The sequence below is a fragment of the Bos indicus x Bos taurus genome, chromosome 2, assembly GCF_003369695.1.
Source record: "Bos indicus x Bos taurus breed Angus x Brahman F1 hybrid chromosome 2, Bos_hybrid_MaternalHap_v2.0, whole genome shotgun sequence".
Lineage (NCBI taxonomy): Eukaryota > Metazoa > Chordata > Mammalia > Artiodactyla > Bovidae > Bos > Bos indicus x Bos taurus.
The window spans coordinates 125,641,147-125,667,696 of NC_040077.1; the positions used below are offsets into that span (position 1 = coordinate 125,641,147).

General features: G+C 40.8%; 1 protein-coding gene across 2 annotated transcripts in view; it reads right to left on the reverse strand.

Moving 5' to 3' along the window:
* The window catches only part of WDTC1 (WD and tetratricopeptide repeats 1), a 67,343-nt gene that overhangs the window by 33,437 nt on the left and 7,356 nt on the right, over window positions 1-26,550 (reverse strand). For both annotated transcript variants that reach the window (XM_027519313.1, XM_027519303.1), the window contains exons 2-3: window positions 19,924-20,071; window positions 18,472-18,555 (exon numbers count right to left, since the gene is read on the reverse strand). In XM_027519313.1, the coding sequence (XP_027375114.1) occupies window positions 18,472-18,555; window positions 19,924-19,971 (132 nt within the window). In that variant the 5' untranslated portion in view covers window positions 19,972-20,071. The remainder of the gene's footprint in view (window positions 1-18,471; window positions 18,556-19,923; window positions 20,072-26,550) is intronic.

A 26,550-nucleotide genomic window follows, 5' to 3' on the forward strand; every position in this document is an offset into this window, starting at 1 on the left:
TGGTCAAAGTACAAATAGATGGAGAAATATACCGTGTTCATGGATCGGAAGAATATAACAAAAATAAGTATACTACCCAAAGCCATCTATAAATTCAATGCAATCCCTATCAAACTTCCAACGGTATTTTTCAGAGAACTAAAACAAATAATTTCACAATTTGTATGGAAATACAAAAAACCTTGAATAGCCAAAGCAATCTTGAGAAAGAAGAATGGAACTGGAGGAATCAACCTGCCTGACTTCAGATTATACTACAAAGCTACAGTCATCAAGACAGTATGGTACTGGCACAAAGACAGAAATATAGATCAATGGAACAAAATAGAAAGCCCAGAGATAAATTCACGCACCTACGGAGACCTTATTTTTGACAAAGGAGGCAAGAATATACAATGGAGAAAAGACAATCTCTTTAACAAGTGATGCTGGGAAAACTGGTCAACCACTTGTAAAAGAATGAAACTAGAACACTTTCTAACACCATTCACAAAAATAAACTCAAAATGGATTAAAGATCTAAATGTAAGACCAGAAACTATAAAACATAGGCAAGACACTCTCTGACATAAATCACAGCAGGATCCTCTATGACCCACCTCCCAGAGTAATGGAAACAAAAGCAAAAATAAACAAATGGGACCTAATTAAACTTAAAAGCTTTTACACAACGAAGGAAACTATAAGCAAGGTGAAAAGACAGCCTTTAGAATGGGAGAAAATAATAGCAAACGAAGCAACTGACAAAGAATTAATCTCCAAAATATACAAGCAGCTCATGAAGCTCAATTCCAGAAAAATAAATGATTTAATAAAAAATGAGCCAAAGAACTAAACAGACAATTCTCCAAAGAAGGCATACAGATGGCTAATAAACACATGAAAAGATGTTCAACATCACTCATTATCAGAGAAATGTAAAACAAAATCACAATGAGGTACCATCTAATGCCAGTCAGAATGGCTGCTATCAAAAAAGTCTACAAACAATAAATGCTGGTGAGGGTGTGGAGAAAAGGGAACCCTCTTACACTGCTGGTGGGAATGCAAACCAGTACAGCCACTATGGAACAGTGTGGAGATTCATTAAAAAACTGGAAATAGAACTGCCATACCACCCAGCAATCCCACTGCTGGGCCTACACACCGAGGAAACCAGAACTGAAAGAGACACATGTACCCCAATGTTCATCACAGCACTGTTTACAATAAGCTTGGACATGGAAGCAACCTAGATGTCCATTGGCAGACAAATGGATAAGAAAGCTGTGCTATATAAACACAATGGAATATTACTCAGCTATTAAAAAGAATGCATTTGAATCACTTCTAATGAGGTGGATGAAACTGGAGCCTATAATACAGAGTGAAGTAAGTCAGAAAGAAAAACACCAGTACAGTATATTAACACATATATATGGAATTTAGAAAGATGGCAATGATGACCTTATATGCGAGACAGTAAGAGACACACAGATGTAAAGAATAGACTTTTGGACTCTGTGGAAGAAGGCAAGGGTAGGATGATTTGAGAGAATAGCACTTAAACATGTTTATTACCATATGTGATATAGATCACCAGTCCCGGTTTGATGCATGAGACAGGGTGCTCAGGGCTGGTGCACTGGGATGACCCTGAGGGATGGAATGGGGAGGGAGGTGGGAGGAGGGGTTCAGGATGGGGGACACATGTGCACCTATGGCTGATTCATATCAATGTATCAAAAAAACCACTACAATATTATAAATAATATTATTAAATATTATTAAATATCCAATTAAAATAAATTAATTAAAAAAAAATAAAAATGGTCAAAGGATCTGAAAAGACATTCCTCCAAAGAAGAAGACATACAAATGGCCAATAAGCACATGTAAAGAAGTGCAACATCATTAGTCATTAGGGAAGTGCAAATCAAGACCACAATGAAATAGCACATCACCCCCACTAGGAATGACTATAATAAAAAAAAAGACAGTAAGTATTGGGAAGAATATGGAGAAAATGGAACCCATGTACATTTCTGGTGGACATGTAAAATGGTGGTGTCACTTGGAAAAAAAGTTTGGCAGTTCCTCAAAAAATTAAACATAGAGTTGCCATATGACACAGCAATTCTACTCTTAGGTATATAACTAAAAGAACTGGAAATAAATGTCTGCACAAAATCATCTACACCAATTATTCACAGCAGCATTATTCACAATAGTCAAAAAGTGGAAACAAAACATCCACTAACTGATGACTGGATAAATAAAATGTGGCATATCCATATAATGGAGTGTTGTTTGGGAATAAAAAGGAATGAAGTATGATTCATGCTTCAACATAGATAAATCTTGAAATTATCATATTAAGGAAATGAAAAAGATGTTAGTCACTCAGTCGTGTCTGACTCTTTGCGGCCCCATGGACTATAGCCTGCCAGGCTCCTCGGTCCATGGAATTCTCCAGGAAAGAATACTGGAGTGGGTAGCCATTCCCTTCTCCAGGGGATCTTCCTGACCTAGGGATCAAACTGATGTTTCCCACATTACATTCCCACATTACCTGTCTGAGCCACAAGGGAAGCCCCCATAATGAGGAAGTCAGAAACAAAAAGCTACATAGTATATGATTCCATTCATATGAAGCATCCAGAATAGGAAAATCCATGCTGCTGCTGCTGCTAAGTCACTTCAGTCATGTCCACTCTGTGCAACCCCATAGACAGCAGCCCACCGGGCTCCCCGGTCCCTGGGATTCTCCAGGCAAGAACACTGGAGTGGGCTGCCATTTCCTTCTCCAATGCATGAAAGTGAAAAGTGAAAGTGAAGTCGCTCAGTCGTGTTCGACTTTTCGCGACCCCATGGACTGCAGCCCACCAGGCTCCTCTGTCCATGGGATTTTCCAGGCAAGAGTACTGGATTGGGGTGCCATTGCTTTCTCTGAAAATCCATAGAGATAGAAAATAGATGAGTGGTTGCCAGGGGCTGGAGCCAGGGGTAGGGGATGGGGAGTACTATGGGTAAACAGCTTCTATTTTGGGGTGATAAAATGTATGGAATTAGGTAATGGTGACAGCTGCACAACTTTGTGAATATACTAAAAACAAAACAAAAACCCCACTGAATTGTACACTTACATAAAACACATAAACTTAAAAAAACCCCAAAAACTCAAGTCAACAAAAAGGTGGCAGGCTGGATTTGGCCTGCAAGTCATAATCTGCTGGCTCCTGATATAAAGGACAGTCCTTGAAATCTCTCACAAAGTCAGATCTCTGCTCCATCTCTTTCTTTCAGGGTGACTACTTGATAAAAGTTGTCAAGTTTCCTTCTCTAAACTGATATTGTAAAAAAACTCTGACAAATCTTCATTAGAATCAGGTTACTCTATCAAACTATCCTGGTCTGCCATACCAACTATATTCAAAAAGAAAACCTCACTAGTTTGGTATGACTTGTTTCCAGTGAATTTATGCTCAAATTTACAGAAGAAACAAAACAGAAACAAAAAAACATCAAACCAATTGTGAAGTTGGGACATATATAATGTATGCAACTTATAAGGACATTATTAATAAAACTAAAAAGGCAGAAAAATAAATCCACCAAGCTAAGAACTATTTGTTAATAAGGCCTTTAAAAAAGTAGACACATGGGTGAGGTAGGAAAGACTATGAACTTTAAGGCCAGACAGGCCTGATACAAATCTTACTAATCTTATTTCTACCACTCATGTGAACTTGGAAGTGATTTTTTACTCTCATTATTTGTAAAGAGAGGGTACTTTCTTCTCTCTCCCTCTGCCTTTCAGTGTTGATGCCAAACACTGTGGCAAGAAATCCCATGAGTGGAAGGAATAGAATGGATCAAAGTATGATCAGAAGTTTAAGGAAGACCTGGAAAATCCTAGTGATGTTGAAAGCAAACAGCTCCCTGCCTCCACAGTAAGGACTGCAGGTCACAAACTGAAATCCCAGGGTATCTGGCTCCTGTCCGGTTAGGACAAAACTCACTGAGACAAGATGAGCTAGCATATAAAACTAAAGGGGGATGAGGAACGCTCAGCAAAGGTGTTCAAGGAATACAGAGAAGTGTTTTAGTCTATATGTAAGAACAACTTACAACTTATCCTAATCAACGTTAAACTTAAATCTTCTAATTTTGACCTCCCTTTGGTCTCTCTTCCTAAGTTGCTGCCACTACAACACTTCTTCATATTTTCTTAATGAGCATTTTAAACTCTGTTTGAAACAATTTCAAACATATAAAAAAGGAACAAGAATAGAACAAAAACACCCACATACATCTTTCCCCTAATTCATAACTGCTAACGTTTGTGTCCCCCTCGCCTCTCTCTCTACACACACACACGTTTTTTCCCCCTTGAACCATCTGAGAATAAGTTACAGACTTCAGGACCCTTTACATACTTAAATTTCAGTGTCAGGAAATTTGACATGATACTATTATTCAATACAGAGTCTACATTCACATTTCATCAACTGTCCCAATATCACCCCTTTGATTCTGCTGATCCAGGATCCAATCCAGAATCACATGCTGCATTTAGTTGTCATTTTCATTTTAGTCTCCTTCAGTGTGGAACAGTTCCTCAGTCCTTTATTTTTTCTGACACTGACATCTCTGAATAATATGTCAGTTGTGCTGGAGAACGTCTCTGGGTTTGGATTTGTCTGATTACCTCCTGAGGATTAGTTTCAGATCACGCATTTTGACAGAACCACCACCCGGGTGATCTTGTGTCCTCAGTGCACACTATCAGGTGGCACCTGATGTTAAGGTGGCATCTACAGGTTGCTCTGGCTTCCCAGCTGGCGCAGTGATCAAGAATCCACCTGCCAATGCGGAAGATGCCCTGGGTCAGGAAGATCCCCTGGAGCAGGAAATGGCAACCCATTCCAGTGTTCTTGCCTAGAAAATCCCATGGACAGAGGAGCCTGGCAGCCTACATGCCACAGGGTTGCAAAGAGTCGGACGAGACTGAGTACAGACAGACCAGGGTTTCCACTCCAATATTATTTTCCCTTTTGTTGTCTGCGAGAAAATACTTCTACATTGTGCAAACATCAATTTCCACCCAAAGGTTCGATAACTCACTGATTATTTTTGTCTGAATCAATTACTGATTTGGTATGATGCTTATAAATCTGTGATTTTCCCAACGTTTCATTTCTTCATTTAGGCTTCCCTTGAGGCTCCGCTGGTAAAGAATTCACCTACAATGCGGGAGACCTGGCTTCGATCTCTGGGTTGGGAAGATCCCCTGGAAAAGGGAAAGGCTACCAACTCCAGTATTCTGGCCTGGAGAGTTCCACGGACTGTATAGTCCATGGGGTTGCAAAGAGTCGGACATGACCGAATGACTTTCACTTTGGGCTTCCCTTGTAGCTCAGCTGGTAAACAATCTGCCTACAATGCAAGAGACCTGGGTTTGATTTTTGGATTGGGAGGATCACCTGGAGAAGGAAATGGCCACCCACTCCAGTATGCTTGCCTGGAGAATCCCATGGACAGAGGAACCTGGCAGATTACAGTCTGTGGGGTCACAAGAGTCAGAAACGACTTAAGAGATTAAACCACCACCACAATCTACTAGAATTAAGTGGTTTTTTTCCCCCGCTTTCTCTCCTCCCCTTCTCTTTCTCTCTCTCTCACCAGCACAAACTCAGGTATTTTTTATTCAGTGGGTTTTTAATTCAGTATAGTCATTATTCATCCTGATGCTCAAACTACAACGGGTTTGGCCAGCAGCATGCCTTTCAAGCTGGCTTCCGTGTCCTTATGATAAGCCCCTATCATTTTTACTTCTTCACTTTCTGTTAATGCTCTGCCACAAGATGCTGTAGGCTCATGGCTGTCCCAGACTTGAATCAGTCACTCCTCCAAGAACCCATAGTTCTTTTTAGAAACCAGTAACTCATGGCTATTGAGGTATGATTGCTTCTTGGACCCTCTCAGAAGACAGAGCTAGAAATAATATATAAACGTATGCTAAAATATATGTATTTTTAAACTATGAATTCAGGAATTCCCTGGCAGTCCAGTGGTTAGGATCTGGCGCTTTCACTGCTAGGGCCCACAGTCAATCCCTGGTTGGGGAACTAAGATCCCACAAGCTGTGTGGCCAAAAAAAACCCCAAAACACCCATGAATTCCTACTGATACTAATAATTCCAATTCAATACCTCAGAGTTCTTTTGCCTATTCCATATTTGGAAGGGAATAACACTGATAACATTATATCAATATTATAAATATTATATTTATTATACATTGATAAATTTACCCCAACACCGACATATTTACTAATTTGCTCAGTTCTGCAACATACGCAAAATAGTTACAGAACTGCTGCAGCAATTGCACTACAAATGACAAATTTACTAACTGGAGTTCAATCAAGATTTCTTTAGTTTGTCTTCAAAATATATACAGTCAACTAATATTTATAGTCAAAGTACTATGTCAAAAATTACTTGAGTTAGTTGACATCACTTTCCCCATCTCTGCCAACTTTATTTTACTTTTTGAATGTGTAAAACCTCAATGTGGTTATAAAAGTAAAAATTCTACAAAACGGTCCAGAAGCATTATTCCCTTTTCTCTACCCCTCCACTCTATGCCTTCTCTCCCCTGCTGCTGCTGCTGCTAAGTCGCTTCAGTCGTGTCCGACTCTGTGCGACCCCATAGACGGCAGCCCACCAGGCTCCCCCGTCCCTGGGATTCTCCAGGCAAGAACACTGGAGTGGGTTGCCATTTCCTTCTCCAATGCATGAAAGTGAAAAGTGAAAGTGGAGTCGCTCTGACTCTTAGCAATCCCATGGACTGCAGCCCACCAGGCTCCTCCGTCCATGGGATTTTCCAGGCAAGAGTACTGGAGTGGGGTGCCGTTGCCTTCTCCCTTCTATCCCCTAGGGATGACCAATTGCATTAGTCTCTGCTTATCCAGTCTATACTTATGTTTGTAAAACTATGCAGTTACATATATAAATTCTTACTCTCCTTCATTAAACCAAACTTCGCAAAATTATATTAAAGCAACCCTTGTATGAAAGTGCAAGTCGCTCAGTCGTGTCCGACTCTTTGTGACTCCACGGACTATACAGTCCATGAAATTCTCCAGGCCAGAATACTGGAGTGGGTAGCCATTCCCTTCTCCAGGGGATCTTCCCAACCCAGGGATTGAACCCAGGTCTCCTGCACTGCAGGCGGATTCTTTATCAGCTGAGCCACAAGGGAAGCCCTTACATACATTAAAAAAAAAGATATTCCATTTCACCCTTGTGTGTTAGTCACTTAGTCGTGTCTGACTCTCTAAGACCCCATGGACTATAGCTCTCCAGGCTCCTGTGTCCATGGAATTCTCCAGTAAAGAATATTGGAGTGGGTTGCTAGTCCCTTTTCCAGGGGATCTTCCTGACCCACGGATCCAACCTGGGTCTCCTGTATTGCTGGCAGATTCTTTACCGTTTGATCCACCATGGAAGCCCATTCATAAGAGAAATATAATCTGAAACTCTATTGAGATATCATGTTTCATCTGCTGCTGCTGCTAAGTCACTTCAGTCGTATCTGACTCTGTGCGACCCCATAGACGGCAGCCCTCCAGGCTCCCCCGTCCCTAGGATTCTCCAGGCAAGAACACTGGAGTGGGTGGCCATTACCTTCTCCAATGCATGAAAGTGAAGTCGCTCAGTTGTGTCTGACTCTTAGCGACCCCATGGACTGCAGCCTACCAGGCTCCTCTGTCCATATGATTTTCCAGGCAAGAGTACTAGAGTGGGTTGCCATTGCCTTCTCCGTGTTTCATCTGCTAGAATGGTAAAATATTCTAAAGCTCAACCCCCCAGTCTGTTGATAAGTTGTGGAGAAACAGGTGCTGTCATGGCAATAGCTAACAAAACCACATATACATTTACCCTTTGGTCAGCACTCCCACTTCTAGGTTTTTACCCTGAAGATGTATCTCCAGCAATGCTAAAATCCATATACACAAAAAGTTTATTCATTATGGCGTTGTAATTACAAACTATTACAAACAACTGTAAGAGCCCATACATGGGAAATTCACTGACTTAGCCTTGTTTTATCTACATACTATTAATAGACTACCATGCAGCTGTGAAAAAGAGCTCCATGAGGGATTCCCCAGAGGTCTAGTGGCTAGGATTCAGCACTTTCACTGTCATGGGCCTGGCTTTGATCTCTGGTCAGGGAAGTAAGGTCATACAGATTGCAAGGCGGAGCCAAAAAACAAAAAAAAGAACTCTCTGAACCAACCTGGGTGATTTTCAAGATACATTAGTAAGTGAAAAAAAGAGAATATATATCATTCCTCAATGATTCTTATCCTTAACAAGTCCTCTAAGTCCAATCACTCTATTCTTCCCTCACAAGCTACTCGTATCTTCCCACTTCCCTAAAAATATATGATTCGTTACCACAATCATTCTCTTCCAACCTTCATCTGACAAAATCCCAACCCTAGATGATCTTTTAACTTTTCTGTATCTTCAACTTTCCCTTTCTCTACTGATTCTTTCCCCTTGGGATTAAGGGTCCTAAAGGTTCTCTAATCTAAAAAGTCCTCCCTTGATGCCAAATTCACATTTAGCTGTGGCCGTCCATTTTTCTTCCCCTTCATAACCATACTGAAAGAGCAGTCTATACTGGACATTTTTACTTCCTCATTTTCCAATAATTTCTCAACCCACTTCTATCGATACCACAAAAGTGGCCCTTGCCAAGGTGACCACGAGGCTTCCTCGCCCTAAATCATAGGGACAGTTCTCAGTCCTTATCTTACTGGTCCCTGGCTGTATTTGATGATGCTGACTACACTTCCTTCTCAATGAAACATTCCTCTTTGACCTAGACAGCATATTAAGAAGCAGAGGCATCACTTTGCCAAAAAAGGTCTGTACAGTCAAAGCGATGGTTTTTCCAGTAGTCATGTACAGATGTGAGAGCTGGACCATAAAGAAGGCTGAGCGCTGAAGAACTGATGCTTTCAAATTGTGGTGTTGGAGATGACTCTTGAGAATCCCCTGGACTGCAAGGAGATCAAACCAGTAAATCCTAAAGGAAATCAGTCCTGAATAGTCATTGGAAGGACTGATGCTGAAGTGGAAGTGCCAATACTGTGGCCACCTGATGCAAAGAGCCGACTCACTGGAAAAGACCCTGATGCTGGGAAAGATTGAGGGCAGGGGGAGAAGGGGGCAAGAGAGGATGAGATGGTTTGATGGCATCATTGACTCAACGGACATGAGTTTGAGCAAACTCTGGGAGATAGTAAAGGACAGGGAAGGCTGGAGTGCTGCAGTCCATGGGGTTGCAAAGGGTCAGACACAACTTAGTGGCTGAACAGCAACAATCTAGAAAGCACTAGATGACACATGGCCTATAGCTCCAGAACAGCAATAACCAAGTTATCATCTTTTCCTTCAAAATTATTTCTTCTCCAGTGCTCTTTAACTCTGTGAATGATACTATCATTTACTCTGCTAAAAGAAATTTAACTTCATCCTTGACTCCTCTCTTTTCCTAACTTTTCACATTTAATCATCAAGAATTCTATTAATTCTACCTCTTACATGTCTTTCAAATTCACTGACTTCTCTCCACCCAAACTACCATTATCTAGGTTCAAGTAACCAATTACTTCTTCCTGAATCACTACCACTGTCTCTTAAGTGGTCTATTTGTTCACAGTTTAAATGTCAGCAATCTTCATTTTGAAGGCAATTTTAATTAAAAAACAAAAACAACCTTAACTCTGATCATGTTGCTTACATGATACGGACCACTCTATAGCTCTCCACTGCTCTGAGGATAAAATCAACAATCTTCAATACAGCTTACAACACCCTTCATTATGAAACATCATCCACTCACACTCATCTCACCAACCTTATCTATATCCTTTTTCAATTTGTATCTGTAACTATCTGTTCTCATGAACCAAGTACCCTCTACTCTCTTTTGTATCACTCAAATGCTGTTCTGTCAGTCTAGAACTTTTCTCTTCCTGCTGCTGCTGATGCTAAGTTGCTTCAGTCGTGTCTGACTCTTTGCGACCCCATAGACGGCAGCCCACTAGGCTACCCCGTCCCTGGGATTCTCTAGCCAAGAACACTGGAGTGGGTTGCCATTTCCTTCTCCAATGCATGAAAGTGAAGTTGCTCAGTCTCTTCCTATCTCCCCCAAATCTAGTTAGCTCCTTCCATCCATATTTCAGGTATCAGCCTAGACTACATTTCTCTTAGGAAGCCAACTCTCTGGCCCATTGTATTTCACTTGTATGTGAAATTTCTCAGAATGATGGCTACATGGGGGAGAAGAGGTTGAGATTGAGAGAACAATTGTTTATTGAATACTATGTTTAAGAGTGAAGAAGTGTGATAAGAGTGTAAATTGACGCTTTGAGTATAAATTGATAAACTGTGCATATTCCATGAAAGGCAATTTTGTTAATATTTATCAAAATTACAGGTAGATACACTCTCTGGCCTGCTAATTCTATTTGTAGGTATTTATTCTAAAGATAAACACCCACATATGCCAAATGATGTTGCAAGGAATAACACTGTCCATACAAAAGATTGTAAGTAATCTACATCTTCAACAACAGGGACAATTTAAATAATTTATACTACACTCATACAACACAATACTCTGAAGCCATGAAAAATTTAGATATTAGAGACATCTTTATGTACTGATATGGTAAAATCAAGAAAGTATATTTTTAAATTCAAAAGTAAGATACAAAGTAGTAAATACGTTAGGCTAACATTTGTGAGAAAAGGTGAGAATCTACATAAAAATGAATAAAATTTATCTGGAAGGATATTGAAATTGAGTATGCTAGTTGATTCCAGGAGAGTGCATTTGGTGGCTGAGAAAAACAGTGGAAAGGAGATGACCTTTTTAAACTTTTAAGCTAGCTCTAAAATAGAAAAATTTAAAAGTCAATCAAACCAATAGGCTTTTAGTGAACCTCTACTAAATGTTCAGCACTATATCCTAAAAGTTCTCTTGGAATTTCCTTTTGCTTTTTCAAAAAGTATACAAAATAGTAAATTAGCAAATCCAGGAGAAAAAATTCCCCCAGACAGTATGGAAAGCATTATAATCAATAACCACAAAAGGCAGGAGCTTTTACTGTTGATTTTACCTCTTTTATTCCACCCCCAACCCTTATAATATCACCTCTTCTTAATGCCCCAAACCAACTCTGGCTAAATGAAATGGGGTCCATATGTGATAAGGGATTCTGTGGTGGTTTAGATGGTAAAGAATTTGCCTGCAATGCAGGAGACCCGGGTTCAATTCCTGGGTTGGGAAGAGCCCCTGGAGAAGGGAAAGGCTACCCACTCCAGTATTATGGCCTGGAGAATTCCATGGACAGAGGAGCCTGGTGGGCTACAGTCCATGGGGTTGGCAAAGAGTTGGACACAACTGAGCGACCAACACACAAATGTGATAATGGATGGGAAACAAAACAAGGGAAGAAAATGACCAGAAAGCGTTTTTAAAAGTTAGATGCCATCAAATCAGCATCTTAGGAAACTTTAAGAACTTTCTATAAATAACAATAATAATAGCAGCTAATATTTGAGTACTATATACGATGAATTTTACAATATACTAAGTGCCATGCTAAATACTTTCTGCTAAGTCACTGCTAAGTCACTTTGGTCGTGTCTGACTCTGTGCGACCCCATAGACAGCAGCCCACCAGGCTCTGCCGTCCCTGGGATTCTCCAGGCAAGAACACTGGAGTGGGTTGCCATTTCCTTCTCCAATGCAGGAAAGTGAAAAGTGAAAGTGAAGTTGCTCAGTCATGTCCAACTCTTGGCGACCCCATGGACTGCAGCCTACCAGGCTCCTCCATCCATGGGATTTTCCAGGCAAGGAGTGCGGTGCCATTGCCTTCTCCGGCTAAATACTTTACATACACAAATTAACTATTCCTTCTCTTAAACCCAGGAGACAAACAGGATGTTTGTCAGATTATACAGATTATACAGATGAGGAAATGAGCCCTAGAAGTTAAAGGGCTTATCCAAGGTCATATGGCTTATAATAGCATTTTTATTACTATAGTGGGGGGTGAGAGTATCAAAAAACGTTATCCTTTTCAACCTCAAACTAGGAAAGAGGGAAATAGGATAGACTTTTGAGATCAGGATTGTAAGAATCAGTACAGCTGAATATTTTTCCTCCTTGACTTCCAAGATATCATGTTCTTCCACCACTATGCTATTCTTTCTGTCTCCTGTGGGTAGAGAAAGAGAAGAAAGATAATCTCTAGATGCCGAAAATGCCTTGTTCTTGGTCCTGGGCCTTTATCTGTCTTCTTTCTTTTTTCTCACCAGTGACACAATCCAGTCACTCGGCTTCGTGTCTTTATAGACAACTGGTTTACAAACTTTTTAGTCTCAAGACCTATTGATATAGGTTATCAATATTTACCATATTAGAAATTAAAACTGAAATATTAACTTCATTTAAACTTAACATTATTAATTATAACTTTAATGAAAATAAAGTTATTAATTTCACTTAAAATAGTAATAAATGATAAGTTAACACATTTTAAATAAAAAGTAACTATATTTTCCAAGGCAAAAGAATGTAATGGGAAGAACGGCAGTAGTGCTTTACATTTTGCAAAACTCTTTAATGTCCAGCTTAATGGATTCTCATGTCTGGGTGCTCATATCTACTTTTGTATTTACTTTGGTGCAAGATGCTATTTCAGTTGAAGTATATGAAGAAAATCCAGCCTCATAAAGATAAGTAGTTGGAATAAGGAGCAGTATTTTAATGGCCTTTTCAGATCACTGTAGGTATCCTTCTTTGATACTACACAACAACTGGACAAATAATGGTTTCTTAATGTTACAATGTGGAATCTGAATCCACATAAATGAGCTGTTGGTAACCTGCTACATTAAAAAGTGCTGGTTGATTTTACATTATGCCTGGGTCTTTTACACACGTATGACTTCTGTACATGTATGACTGTTTGGAAAATAGCGACTTATTGAATTTGAAGATCTTCAAATGCTAACATTTATTATACAATAAAATATCGCTGACATTTGTTAAAATCACCACAGATCTCATCAAAAAGTCTTTTAAGAAGTATTAAGAAGGGACTTTCCCGGTGGTCCAGTGGTTATGACTCTGCACTCCCAATGCCGGGGGCCCAGGTTTTATCTCTGGTCAGGAAGCTAGATGCAACACGCCACAACTAAGATGCCGCATACCTCAGCTAAGAGCTGGCAGAGCTGAATAATTTTTTTTTTTTAAGTATTGAGACGCTATCAAGCTCTTGGTGGCAAACACAAGTTTTCCTACATTCTTTTTTTTTTTCTCTTTAAAGCTAAAATTTTATCCTTGGCAACAAATACTGTCAGTTGTTCTTCTTGAAGTGACAGTTTACTTCATTCATTTTAAAGAAAATGTCTGCCAAATATCCATATTTGAATAACCACAGTTTTCGTCTGCTAGCCATTCTTTCAGATGGTGTTCCATGAAAAAAATGTCCAGTTGAGCTTACAACTCAAAACAACTGAACAAGTGCTTTTCCTCAAGACAACCATCATAATTCAGTATGCAGCAGCAGTACTTCCTACCCCATATACTAAAGAGATCTGTACTTATGAGTTGAAATTTAAAATTAGTACGTTTTATTGCACTTACATCAAGGGCATTTTAAGTAAGACTGGCTTGTCACTGCAAATGCATAGGGTGAATGATTCAATGAATTTGATGTTACTTGCCTTGATTCACACTAAAATGACAATATTACCACTTTTTCACAAACTTTTAAATGAATTAGTTTAGTTTTGCAAACAATGTCTTAGTATTACTATGAAAGTAGTTTTGACCTCATGGATTCCCTTGAAGAGGTCATGGGGATCCCAGGGGTCTGCACGCCACACTTTGAGAACTGCTACTGTACAGACTATTACAATGATGTTCTGGTTTTTATCCCAGTCTACGCTTCCCTGGTGGCTCAGCGGGTAAACAATCCACGGGCAAGGGGCCACAGCAGATTTGGGTTTGATCGTTGGGTCGGGAAGATCCCCTGGCGACCCACTCCAGGATTTTTGCCTGGAGAATTCAATGGACAGAGGACCCTGGGGGGCTACTCTCCATGGGGTCGCCAAGAGTAGGAAAAGACTGAGCGACTAACACTTTCACTTTTCATGCTTCTTTTGGCCCCAGACCCACCAGACCTTGTAACAATGATAGAAATGTCTTTGCACTTATCAAAGGCTGAGCCCTCTGCTTCAACTCTGAATCCTAAACCCTCCAATCTTCCTTAGGACTTTGCTCCTTCAGTCATTCTGTCCTAATCCTGTATCCTCAATCCCTTTCTCTCTTACCAACATACAAACAAGCTCTAGTATTTCTTCCCATTCTTACAAATCCCTCCTTTGATCCCATATGCCCCTCCATCTACCGTCCCATTTGGTAAACAAAGTCCTTCAAGAATTGTCTACACAGCTCAATAGAGCTGGAAAACAAATACAAAAACAAAACAAAAGTGACTTTGAAGGGTGGAAATGAAGGGAAAACAAAACAGATGTCTTCTTCCTCCAATCTCCTGAAAGACTCCCCACTGGTTAAAGTCAAACAGAAGAGAGCAGGACAAGAGAGATTCACATCTGTGAAAGTCAGCTATCCCGGCAGTGAGCTAAGAAAAAACGGTGAAGAGGAGGTGTAGAGACAAGAGAAGGTTATCTTTTACAATTTTGTTAGGGGCACCACTTATCAAAACCTCCCACCACGGCCAGGCACAGCACCAAGAGTTTTCTTACAACAGGAGGTCCTGGTGAACAAAATGGAACTAACAAGGTACCACCAGCTGGAAGGGTTTGGGAAAAGTCAGGAGAGAGGGGGCACCAGGCCGCATGTCCCATCAAGTTCTAAAAACCCTTCTCATGGAATTCATCCTGGCTGAGTGATGAGTGTGCCAGCGGGAAGGACCCTGGGTCAGAATGACTGGCCAGGGACAGCCCAGGAACTAATCCTATCACCATAAAACCTGAGACTGTAAGCCACGGGGCAGAGCAGCTCTCTTGGGTTCCTTGACCCTGCTGTTCTCTGCCCGGGTGCCCCTTCCCGATGAAGTCTCTTGCTTTGTCAGCGTGTGTGTCTCCTCGGACAATTCGTTTCTGAGTGTTAGACAAGAGCCCACTTTCCGGCCCTGGAAGGGGTCCCCCTTCCTGCCACTGTTTACCCTTTTTACTGCTTACATCCTATCTTTCCTTTCATCTAGGGGAAAAGTTTGTAATAACTAAACAGATAAGTAAAATTTAATCACCCTCTTTAAAATTTTGTGCAGTTGTGGGATCTTAGCTCCTCAACGAGAGGATGAACCCAGGCCCACTGCAGTGAAAGCACCGAGTCTTAACCATGGGACTATGAGAGAATTTCCTAAAAAATTTTTTTTAAAATACAGAGTTGTCTACTTGCTACGGGCTTCCCTTGTAGCTCAGTTGGTAAAGAATCTGCCTGCAATGTAGGAGACCTGGGTTTGATTCCTGGGTTGGGAAGATTCCCTGGAGAAGGAAATGGTAATCCACTCCAGAATTCTTGCCTGGAGAATCCCATGGACAGAGGAGCTTGGCAAACTACAGTCCATGGGGTCGTAAGAGCTGGACAGGACTTAAGTGGCAAAACCACTACCATTACTTGCTTCTGCACTCCTTCATGTCCAACTTACTCCTTCCGTCTAGTGTCTATTCTCACCACTCCAATAAAACTGCTTTAGTTTAGGCCACAGTCATTGTTTTGCCCCCACTTACTCAGACTTTCCGAAGCACTGAGTAAAACTGACCACTCCTTTCTTGAAATGCTCTCCTTACACTCTTCTGGTTTTGTTTCTGTTCTACTTCATGGACTCTCTTTGGTGGTTAACTTTTCAATCTCCTTAGGTTGTAATCAATTCTGACAGCTGGAGTATCTCTTAAGAGTTAGAGAGATTTAGGCTTATTCTTTAAGCCTAAATGGATGCTGAAGTCTCTGAATTTCTCCCTATGGTCCATAGCTCTCCCCCAGTTAGCACCATCAACTGCCTACCTGACATCTCCACAAAGCTATCCAAAAGGCTTCCCAACTTTACAGGTCCAACCCCCTGATTCTCTCATAAGCCTATTTTTTCTCCCAGTGTTCTTTCCATCTGCTCTGACTTCTCTAAGCCTCACAAGTGCAAAGCTGGGATGTTTGCTTTACCATCTAAACCTGTGTGCATTCCTTCATATTGTGCACTGCTGCTACAGGTCCCCAACAAGGCTGCCTTCAGCCAGGTGTAAATTCAAACAATTCATCCACCTTAACATATTTTTGTATTTGAGTGCCAAATCTTTGGGAATCATAGAATCCTGTTTTGTGTTCTTGAAGTTTCCAAGTCTATTGTGGACAAAGTTATCAAACCAGGAAGAGATAGTAGAGACAATACAGGTTGGGTGGAGGCACAGTTAAAAGGAGAAGCCCAGCCAGCTAGTGGGAACTGTCTACTCAGCATCTCCCGCCTCCTGAGTGGGGTTTCTCAGCCTTGGCATTATTGGCACTGGGCGCTGCATAATCCTCTGCTGCACGTTCTTTTTGTACTCTGATTGTAGGATGTTTAGCAGCATCCCTACACTCTATTCACTATATGCCCGTAGAGCTCTTCTAGTTTTCACAGCCAAAATTGTTTCTGGACATTACCAAATGTCTCCTCGGAGGTAAAACTTTCCATGCACCACGCCCAACTGCACTAAACAGATGCACTTTATATTCTAAAGGAAACACGGAAAGAAACAAACAAAGGACAAATAGTACAATGCATTTACAAACTCATGTGTTCAGAGGCTTTTTAGAGATATGTGCGTTGTGTGCTAAGTCGCTCCAGTCGTGTCTGACTCTGCAACCCTGTGGACTTTAGCCCACCAGGGTCTTCCGTCCATGGGATATGGGGAAATAAAAGTATAAAAGAGTGTAACAAACTGTGTAAATAGTATAAGACCAATTAAGTAAAAAAAAATTTATATAAGCATTAAAAAAACTGGAAGACTTAATAATAATAATTGTTATTTACTGAACTACCTTACTATGATCCAGGTATTGTATTAATCACTTTACAAAATCACCTCATTTAATCATCACCACAGTTCTCAGCTATTGTTCTTTTTCATAGATCAGGAAATGAGGGGTAACTTGTACATACAGCTGGAGAGAAGATAGATCTTGAAACTAAATTTATCCAACTCTAATGCCCATCTCTTAATGAGCATTCTGCTTCATAATACACAAAAGTAATATTCCAAACAGCAACAATGTTTATCTCTGGATGGAAGAATTAAAAGTGATTTTTGTTTTCTTCTCTATATATTTCTGTCAATTCCATATTTTCTACTATGATATTTACCACTTCTATAATCAGAAAAAAATTTTCAGTGAAAGCTGTGAGGACTACTTGGTAATACAGAGAGAAGGATTATTATAGAAAAAAATATCAAATCAAAGTGTGATTACGATTATGTGAAAATATGCAAGAGATAAAACAAAGTATATAAAATGCTAATAGTAACTATATTAGGGAGGTGGGAATAAGATGTAATTTCTAGTTCTCTTTTCCATATTACTATTAATGTAGTCATATTTTATAAGGGATAAAAGTTTATAATGAAAAGAAAACAATAACAATCATCTATAATTTCATTACCTCCAGATAACACTGTTAGTATTCAATAATTTCCTTTCTAATCTTTTTCTAAGATCAACACAATCACTTATAAACACTAATGTGAAGGAACCAAGAATGACACTAAGTTGGACAGGACAGCTAAAAGCTGGATTCAGAACATGATCTTGTGGAAGAAAAGGGAATGAAACTAATATTATGGACTGTTTTTATGTCTGACACAACGAAAAAGCTCAACTTCTGGACTCTAGACCTGACTCTCCATGGACTGGACAGGACAACACAACACTGGACAAGGTGCTGAGTTTTTCTAAATCGCTTTTTCAAAAAAATATGTATCTATTTCCTATCTACCTCCCACAGCATTTCTCTGAAGATAAAATGAGAAAACATGTGTGTGTGCGTGTGTGAGCGAGAGAAAACACTTTGTAAATTCTAAATTCATATACAAAGGTAAGAATCTTAACTGTCCAAGCCAATAGTAAAAACAGCAGTATGAAAGAAATTCAATAGTCTTTTTCCAAGCACCAAGGAAATAGTATGACAAAAAACAACTCCTGTGTGACCGTGTCAATCACTAACCTTGATTCAGATTTCTGTGCCTAATAAAGCTGCTATAAACGAGAGGTAACCTTCAGGTATGACCTACAGAGAAAAACTGTTTATGCCTTGAACAGTGCCAAGAAGATTCTCGGCAGGCAGAGAGTGGAGAACCAGTCATCTGCATCTAGGGTGCAAACTGGAGCTCTTACCTGCAGCTCTGCTTCCAGGCCCAGCCGTCTGATAAAGGGATCAGTGACATGGTAGCGCCGCTCAAAGCTCAGGGCTCCCCGCTCCTGCAGACAGAAACAAACTCATGGGTTCAACTGATTGAAATGTAACATGATTTACTACGTTCCTATTACATATACAGCAATGTGCTGGGCTAGAGCTAGAAAAAGAGAACAAGAAACTGGCCTGCAGGAGCTTACACTATACTTCAGCAGGGATTAGAGAATAGAAGAGAGTATGTAATTAAGCACTAAGTCCTAATTGTTAGGTTCAAAAAAACAAACAAACCTGAAACAACAAATAGAATGTTTCCATATTTAGGTTAAAGAAGGTGGGCATCATCTTCAGGACACATATTCCGGGATATATACAAAGGAGAAAAATAACTTGCACAGTCCTTCAATTATGTGACTCTGTGCCTCTAGGAATTAGTCCTGGCCCTTGAGGGCCACCCAGTCTAATGAAATCAAACCAAGAAAATGCCCCTACAAGTGAACAAAGCTGCAAAAGGATGCAGAGCAGAACACGTGACACACAGACTGACGCGCACCAAGTGCATGGCTTATGGGGAGGCTGTGCTTGGTCCTTCTAGATGGCAACCACACCTGATGCTGCAGGCCACTTAAGTTTTTAAAGATTTTTGTCACCAAACCTTTACAAAGAACTTTCTCAGGGTCTTTTAGATTTCATCCTCAAGATTAGCCTGCAGGCAGACAGACATTATTATCGTTTAACAGTTGAAAACCGCAGCACAAGGAGGTGAAATGACTAAAGTCATACAGGTAGTTAATTAGGGCAGTGAGATTATAAGCTCCTGACCCCAGCCTGGGGTTCTTATTTCAGAAGCACAACTTGTCTTGGTTGAATCTCCTCCATTACACCCGTGTTCCTTTGCTGAGGGCCTCCCTGACAAAGTCCGGGCTACATAGCTAAATGAGTGTGAATGCCCAGTCATCTATTCATCTCACAGTACTAGAGAGTCTTCCATGTACAAACCGCAGAGAAGAGGTGCAGGCTTTGGTACAGGAGACTCTCGAAGAAGAGAAGAGCGAGCTTAAGCTAAAGTGGGATTAGGACTCTCCCAGCTTCAGCTGAGCAGCCAGAGCAACATGAAGAAGCTCTCCTTACATCTGCTGTACCCCCACCCTCAGAGATGTCCACACTCGTGCTCCCCTCCCTCCCCAGACTCCACCAATCTCAGGAGCCCAGGTACACGTGCTTGGACAGAGGAATCCCCATGCATCCCACGTTCTTGGGTAAAAGAAGATCAGAGTCAAGAGACCTCGGCTCCAGTCCTGGGTCTGTCACTGATTAAATTAGTTGTACGACTTCGGGCAAGTCAGAGACTCTAGTCCTCAGTTTATTCAGCTATAAAAGAAACCTGTGGGGAAAAAAGGACCTCATGTTCTGGATCATGGGCCTGGGTTGCTTACCTTTATCTGCCTACGGATGAGGTCTCTAGTTATGTTGACTTTTGCCATCTTCTCTTAATGGGTTCAACAGAAGGACGCTATAGAAGGATCTTCAGGACCCTTGAGCATTCCAGCCAAGCCCAGGTCCACAAGACACACATTTAATTACCTGGGGGAAGAAAAATCATCAAACCTTGAGGGATGGGGAAAGGTGGCTTTGGAGCCCTGATTCCACCCCTAAAATACCCCACCAGCCCACCCAGTAAACTGGCTATCTCCTGTGATTTACGACATGGTGCGCTGGCCCTGCTCCATAGTGTTGAAGAACCTCTGGAGGGTCAAGGGGGCAGGGGAGAAACAGTGATTCACAGCCACAGGAAACACTGGAACAAACACTGAAGGAGCCATGTATGCTTCTCCAGAAAATGGGTGTGTGTGTGTGTGTGCATGTGTGTGTGTGACTGAGTATGAAGGAAGATGGAAACACATCCTGAAAGGAAGAACAAGGCATACAGCGAGAAAGATGTCAAGTTTTACTTGCTCAGTATGCATCTGTGGCCACCAGTCTGTAACTTTTAATTATGCTTCAAAATCCTTGACCTTCAGCTTGGCTCTCCCCCAAACAAAATCAGTAACACAGACAGAACATTCAACTGTCTGACAGATTCACAGAGTCAAAGAGTGGAAAGGAAATGTAATGGTGACCATGTCCAACTTTAAGAAAACCTTCTTCAGTATCCTGATAGGTAGATTTTCATACTCAGAACCTCTTGAAGCAAACTATTTCTTTGTTATACAACTCTGACAGAGAAACCGTTTCTGATAATTTATCATTAAGAAAGCACAAAATATGAGAAATAAAAAAGTTCCAAACTGAAGCACACTCATCACAGACTTTGGAAGAGCAAAATAAATAAATAAAGCCACCCAAGTTTCCAATGATAGAGGAACAGCTAAATAACGGATAGCCATATGATATAATGCAGCATTAGAAAGGCTACTTGTGAAAGAAAAATGCTTATATCAGATTGCCTGTATTTTCTTTTGCAATAAACACTATCATCACAGCTATGTTTAAAAAAGGAAATATAAAAAATAACAATTGCCATCTTTAGATAATAAATAGTATGACTGAATTTTTCCTTCTACTTTTTGATGTTTTCAATTTTTTTCTATATAACCACATTAATTTTACAATCAGAAAAAAAAAAAAACAGCTAGAGAAAATAAACCCACAAAATTTTAAAATAAAGTTCTGCCTGTTGTTATGCCCACTTTTTGGTCCTGTTTCTACCTCTGGAGTCACACAGGAGGTCCGGTCTTTCTTCTCCATGATGGCCCTATGACAATGCCTTGGGGACCCATCAGGCCTCTCTGCTAACCCTCCTGAGTCAGCAGGACCCCCTGAAGCCACTTCTGGATCTCCTGGCCCAGGCTTTCCTCCTGCTGGCCTCCTGCAGATCCCTTGTATACCCTCCTAAAACCAAACATTCCTCACCTGAGCTGTGAGCAGACTCCTTCCCTTCCTTTTGACATTTAACCACAAAAGGAGACTCCATTTACAAACACTATGTTATTGGAGATTGCTTTTTTCCCTTTAGTGCTAGGCACACAGTAGGACAAAAAAACAAAACAAAACTTGCTGCCTGATTAGATGCTCCCATTCGGCTTGAATTCTTTGGGGCTTATGTCTCCATGATCTATTTTGGGATTACAAGCTCTTAAAAGGGCAAAAACCTTCCCTTAGAATGTGGAAGCCAACCAGCACTGCATCTCAGTGAGCATTACTAGGGATATATGGAAGTCATGGGCACTACCTAGGATCACAAGACCTACAAGCACCAAGAACATCCAGGGATGCCATCGTAAGAACTACAATTCTGTGATGGCTTTTCCAGGGGCCCTTGGCTATCAAATTAAAATTATAAATTTGAACAAACTGACATCAATTAAGCACTGGCCTGCAATTGTGTTTATGACTCTGATTTGGGTTATAACAGTCAAAGCCAAAACATTAACAGTAATTGCCCCCACAATCACCATGAATATGAGATGGGGCTTATCACAATGGAAAACACCAAAGTCAGTGAGTATATCTGATATAAAGTAAGACCAGCCATGTGGCCTTGGTCAAGTCTCTTAATCTCTCTAAGTAGGCACTCATTCCCGTGACTCACAGGCACAGGAAGCATTGCAGCAAACAGTGACGGGGCCATGCACGCTTCACCAGAAGAAGGCTCACTTTTTCCTCCCAACACCCTTTTCCTTAGAAGGTTACTGGGAAGGTCAAAAAAAATAATGTAAGTATAAAGCCCTTTCCCTAATTTTATTTTGAAAGGAACATAAATACTTGTATCTGCTAAGAAATACTAAGTTGCCAAATATTATGTACTTACTATGTGCCAAGAATTATGCTAAGTGCTTTATATTTATTCACCCATTCATTTATTCACTCAACAAGTAAGCACAAGAAGCTTCTACTATATGCCAGGTACTATTCCAGACCTAGGAGACATAGCAGTGAACAGACAGATAAATTCCTTATTCTCAGGGTACCTATATTCTAGCAAGAGGGGATAGATAACAAATAATAAAACAAATAAAATAAGACTATATCCAGTAGTGAAAAGTGCTATGATGAAAATAAAACAAGCTGATCAGAGAGTGACTGATGAGCTACTTTTAGACTTGAGGTTAAAAAAGATATAGTGCATTTTGGAGTTTGTCTGGCTGCTCAGCATGTGAACTTCCTTCCTGCATTTTGGGAATTTCCCATCTCATGAGTCTGGTGGGAAGTAGAGAGCCCTCTCACTATGAAGTGAGAATGGTGGAGACAAGATTCTCTTTCTGAGGCTCTCCTATACCTAGTGTGCGTGCATATGGCCCAGGCTATGTCAACAGACACATGAGCCCCAGACCTTAATTGAGATATGCTGTCAAAGAATCAGAGGACCATGGAGAGTCCATGCTGGCAGGAAGGGGTGCTACAGTTGCCATTAGGGTCCAGTCAGCTGGTGGGGTAAGCTACGTAAGTGGCAGCAGTGACCTCACGGACTGGTTCTGTGAATAATTTTGGCTGTGGGTCCTGGCTGCTAGCTAATTTCCCTTGTTCCAGCCCATTCTTCAAGTCTGGCTTTGTGGCCTTCCTTGATATTTTGTTGAGTTTCCTTAATATCCTTTTAGGAATCATCTAGAATTGGTTTCTGTTGCTGACAACTACAAATCCAGTCTGATACAGAGGAGTTCTCTGAGAAAATGACATTTAAGCTGAAATGTGAATGGCAAGAAGTCACAAAGATCTAGGGGGATACAATTCTGAGAAGGGAGACAACCAGTGCTAAGATCAGCTCAAAAGCTTGTATGGTAGTGCTGGTTTTATCTTCACTGTACACACGAGGAGACAGTCATAGGTATGAAACAATTCCCACAACGTCACATAGCTGATAAACTGGAGACACAGCAGGGACCCAAACCCAAAACTGTACGTACGCTCTTAACCACTATGTATACATAAATAAACTGCTCCACTATGCAATTTCCTAGAGTAATGATCACCACAAGAATCCCCAAGTGAAAGTCGCTCAGTCGTGCCCAACTCTTTGCGACCCCATGGACTATGCAGTCCATGGAATTCTCCAGACCAGAATACTGGAGTAGGAAGTCTTTCCCTTCTCCAGGGGATCTTCCCAACCCAGGGATCAAACCCAGGTCTCCTGCATTGCAGGCAGATTCTCTACCAGCTGAGCCACAAAGGAAGCCCAAGAATACTGAAGTGGGTAGTTTATCCCTTCTCCAGCAGATCTTCGGAGAAGGCAATGGCAAGCCACTCCAGTACTCTTGCCTAGAAAATCCCATGGATGGAGGAGCCTGGTAGGCTGCAGTCCATGAGGTCGCTAAGAGTCAGACACGACTGGGCGACTTCACTTTCACTTTTCACTTTCACACAATGAAGAAGGCAATGGCAACCCACTCCAGTGTTCTTGCCTGGAGAATCCCAGGGACAGCCGAGCCTGGTGGGCTGCCGTCTATGGAGTCGCACAGAGTCGGACACGACTGAAGCGACTTAGCAGCAGCCAGCGGATCTTCCCGGTCCAGGAATAGAACCGGGGTCTCCTGCATTGCAGGCAGATTCTTTACCAACTGAACTATCAGGGAATCCCCAAAAGAGCCAAATAAATTGTCATTATTCATTCACTAATTTTCTTAAAACATAAACTGAATTTTTACCAAGCACCCAGCACTGTGCTAGTCATGAGGGAATAGTGAAGGTGAAAAGATACAGTACCTATGCTAAGATGCAAAGAATCAAAGGCAAGGGATTTAGGGAACTTCCTGGTGGTCCAGCAGTTAGGACTCTGTGTTTTTCACTGCCAAGGGCATGCATTCAGTCCCTGGTGGGGGAACTAAAATCCCACAAGCCACAAGGAACTCTAGCTAATATTGGTGTGTGGCTTGGAAATACTAAAAGGAATAAGAAGAGTAAAAGCAGAGAAACCAGGCAAGCAAAAATCACTGCTATTCAGGTAAATGGTAAAATGGAAACTGGGATTTAAAACAGTATCAGACTGGTAGGCAGAGGTTTAAGACCCAAAATGTCAAATTTAACACAACTACTGCTCAGGTGGTATTTTGGTAAACAGTTCCATTCCCATCCTAAGAAGAAATGATAGCACACTGGCAAATAGCTCATTTTGTAACACAGCCCACCCTCTCCTCTCTTAAGGAAACAGTGCCTCTTCACAAACTTTAAGAGGCAGACAAGCATAACTGGAAACACTTCTAAGTAGAGATCATTTAAAAGGCTCACCTCAGGAGAGAAATATACTCAAATGTACAGAGGGCATAACTAGTTTCATACTTCTCAAATACATAAATAATCAGAGCAGTAAATAAAAGTTATATGAATGTGAGATTCAATCATGGTCAAATTTTAAAAGCATTATTTTAAGGAAGGTTCAGAAATAGTCAATTCTACAGAGTAAAGAACTCATAGACATGAAATGATATGAATGAAATATTGAAATTGGCAAAAGGAGGTTACATATGTGTGTGTGTGTGTGTGTGTGTGTGTGATTAAACACTAGAAAAGTGTTTAATTCAAGAGAATTTCTATCTCTGGTGCAGTATGCGAATTACATAATATTCAGTTCTGTTGAGGGGTAAAAAGACCAAACTAAGTGACTTCAAGAACCCATAAAGTAACAAATTCAGTGTCTACTTTGCCAGGGACTGTGACAGACTAAGAGCACACAATGTAAGCATAGTTACTGGAGCATCAAAGGCACCCAGGCCATAATCGGAGCTCCAAGGAGAGACTGAAGAAGGCTGACTTTAACTTAGTCAGATGATCAAAATGAATAGCTAGGACAGTAAATTCAGAAGGAACAACATGGAATAATAAATTAAATCTTATTTATACTCATTTATTCACACATCTAAACATATAACAGTAGAGCTAGGCAGACTCCTGGGAAATCACTAATGAAGAATGAAGAGTTTAACAGTTGACAAGCAACTTTTTTGGGGGCTGCACCACACGGCTTGTGGGAACTTAGCTTCCCAACCAGAGACTGAACTGAGGCCATCACAGTGAAAGGGCTGAGTCCTAACCACCAGGGAACTCCCAGACAACAAGAAACTTTTAATGTATCTTCTTCATCCTAAGGATAGCACAGTTAATAAATAAACTCTGATTTTCACACTTAAAGCTCTCATAACATTGAGGGCTAATTTGCTAGCAGAATATGAAAGTTCAAGAAAACGTTCTCCAGCTAGAATACAAAGGTTTAGGAATGGTATTTACTTGTAATTTAAGATACTACAGGCAAACTCCAGCTGATATTCAATGGAAAAGAGGAAGAAGGAAGCCAGTTTTTGTGAATCAGGAATATGAGAAATACAGAAACACCTAAGGCACAGAGGAAAACATATGACTTAATGTTATAAAGAAAACATGAGCTGCTATGTAGATGTTGTATCTTCCAAAGGGTATTCTGTTCCTGGAGCTCTAAAACACCTAGAACTTAACACCATCACTTCCACAGACTTCTAACTTAGGCTACTGGGAAACTTTCTTCAATGGGCCTATATCTGTTACAGTTAAAGGAAGCTAATAAAATTCAGTTTGGAGGACTTCAACTCATACTTCACAATGCAAGTGTTAGTCACTCAGTCATGTTGGACTCTGTGCAACCCGACTGACTGTAGCCCACCAGGCTCCTCTGTCCATGGGATTCTCCAGGCAAGGATGCTGGAGTGGGCTACCATTTCCTTCTCCAGGGTCATAATGCAAAGGGTACCAGTAATATAACAGCTTAAGGTTAACAAACCTAGAACAAAGTACACCTGGAGAAGATTACTCATCTGGAACCAAGGATTAAATGGCAATATGCAAACACGAGGAACCGCCCATTTTAGGTGTGCCACAGTCCTTGTTTGGGCTCTGGTTAATGTAGCAGAAAGAGGAGCAGACTTAAAGTACGTAGGCACCTGGGCCTGAATTTCAGCCTCTGGTTGGGCAAGTTACTTAATCTTTCTGAGTTTCAATTTGCTCACGTGTAAAAGAAGGATGCTAACCTCCTTCAATGGAGCATTGTGAGGAATAAATGATAAAGTATGTATAAAAGTGCAAAATACATACCTGGATCA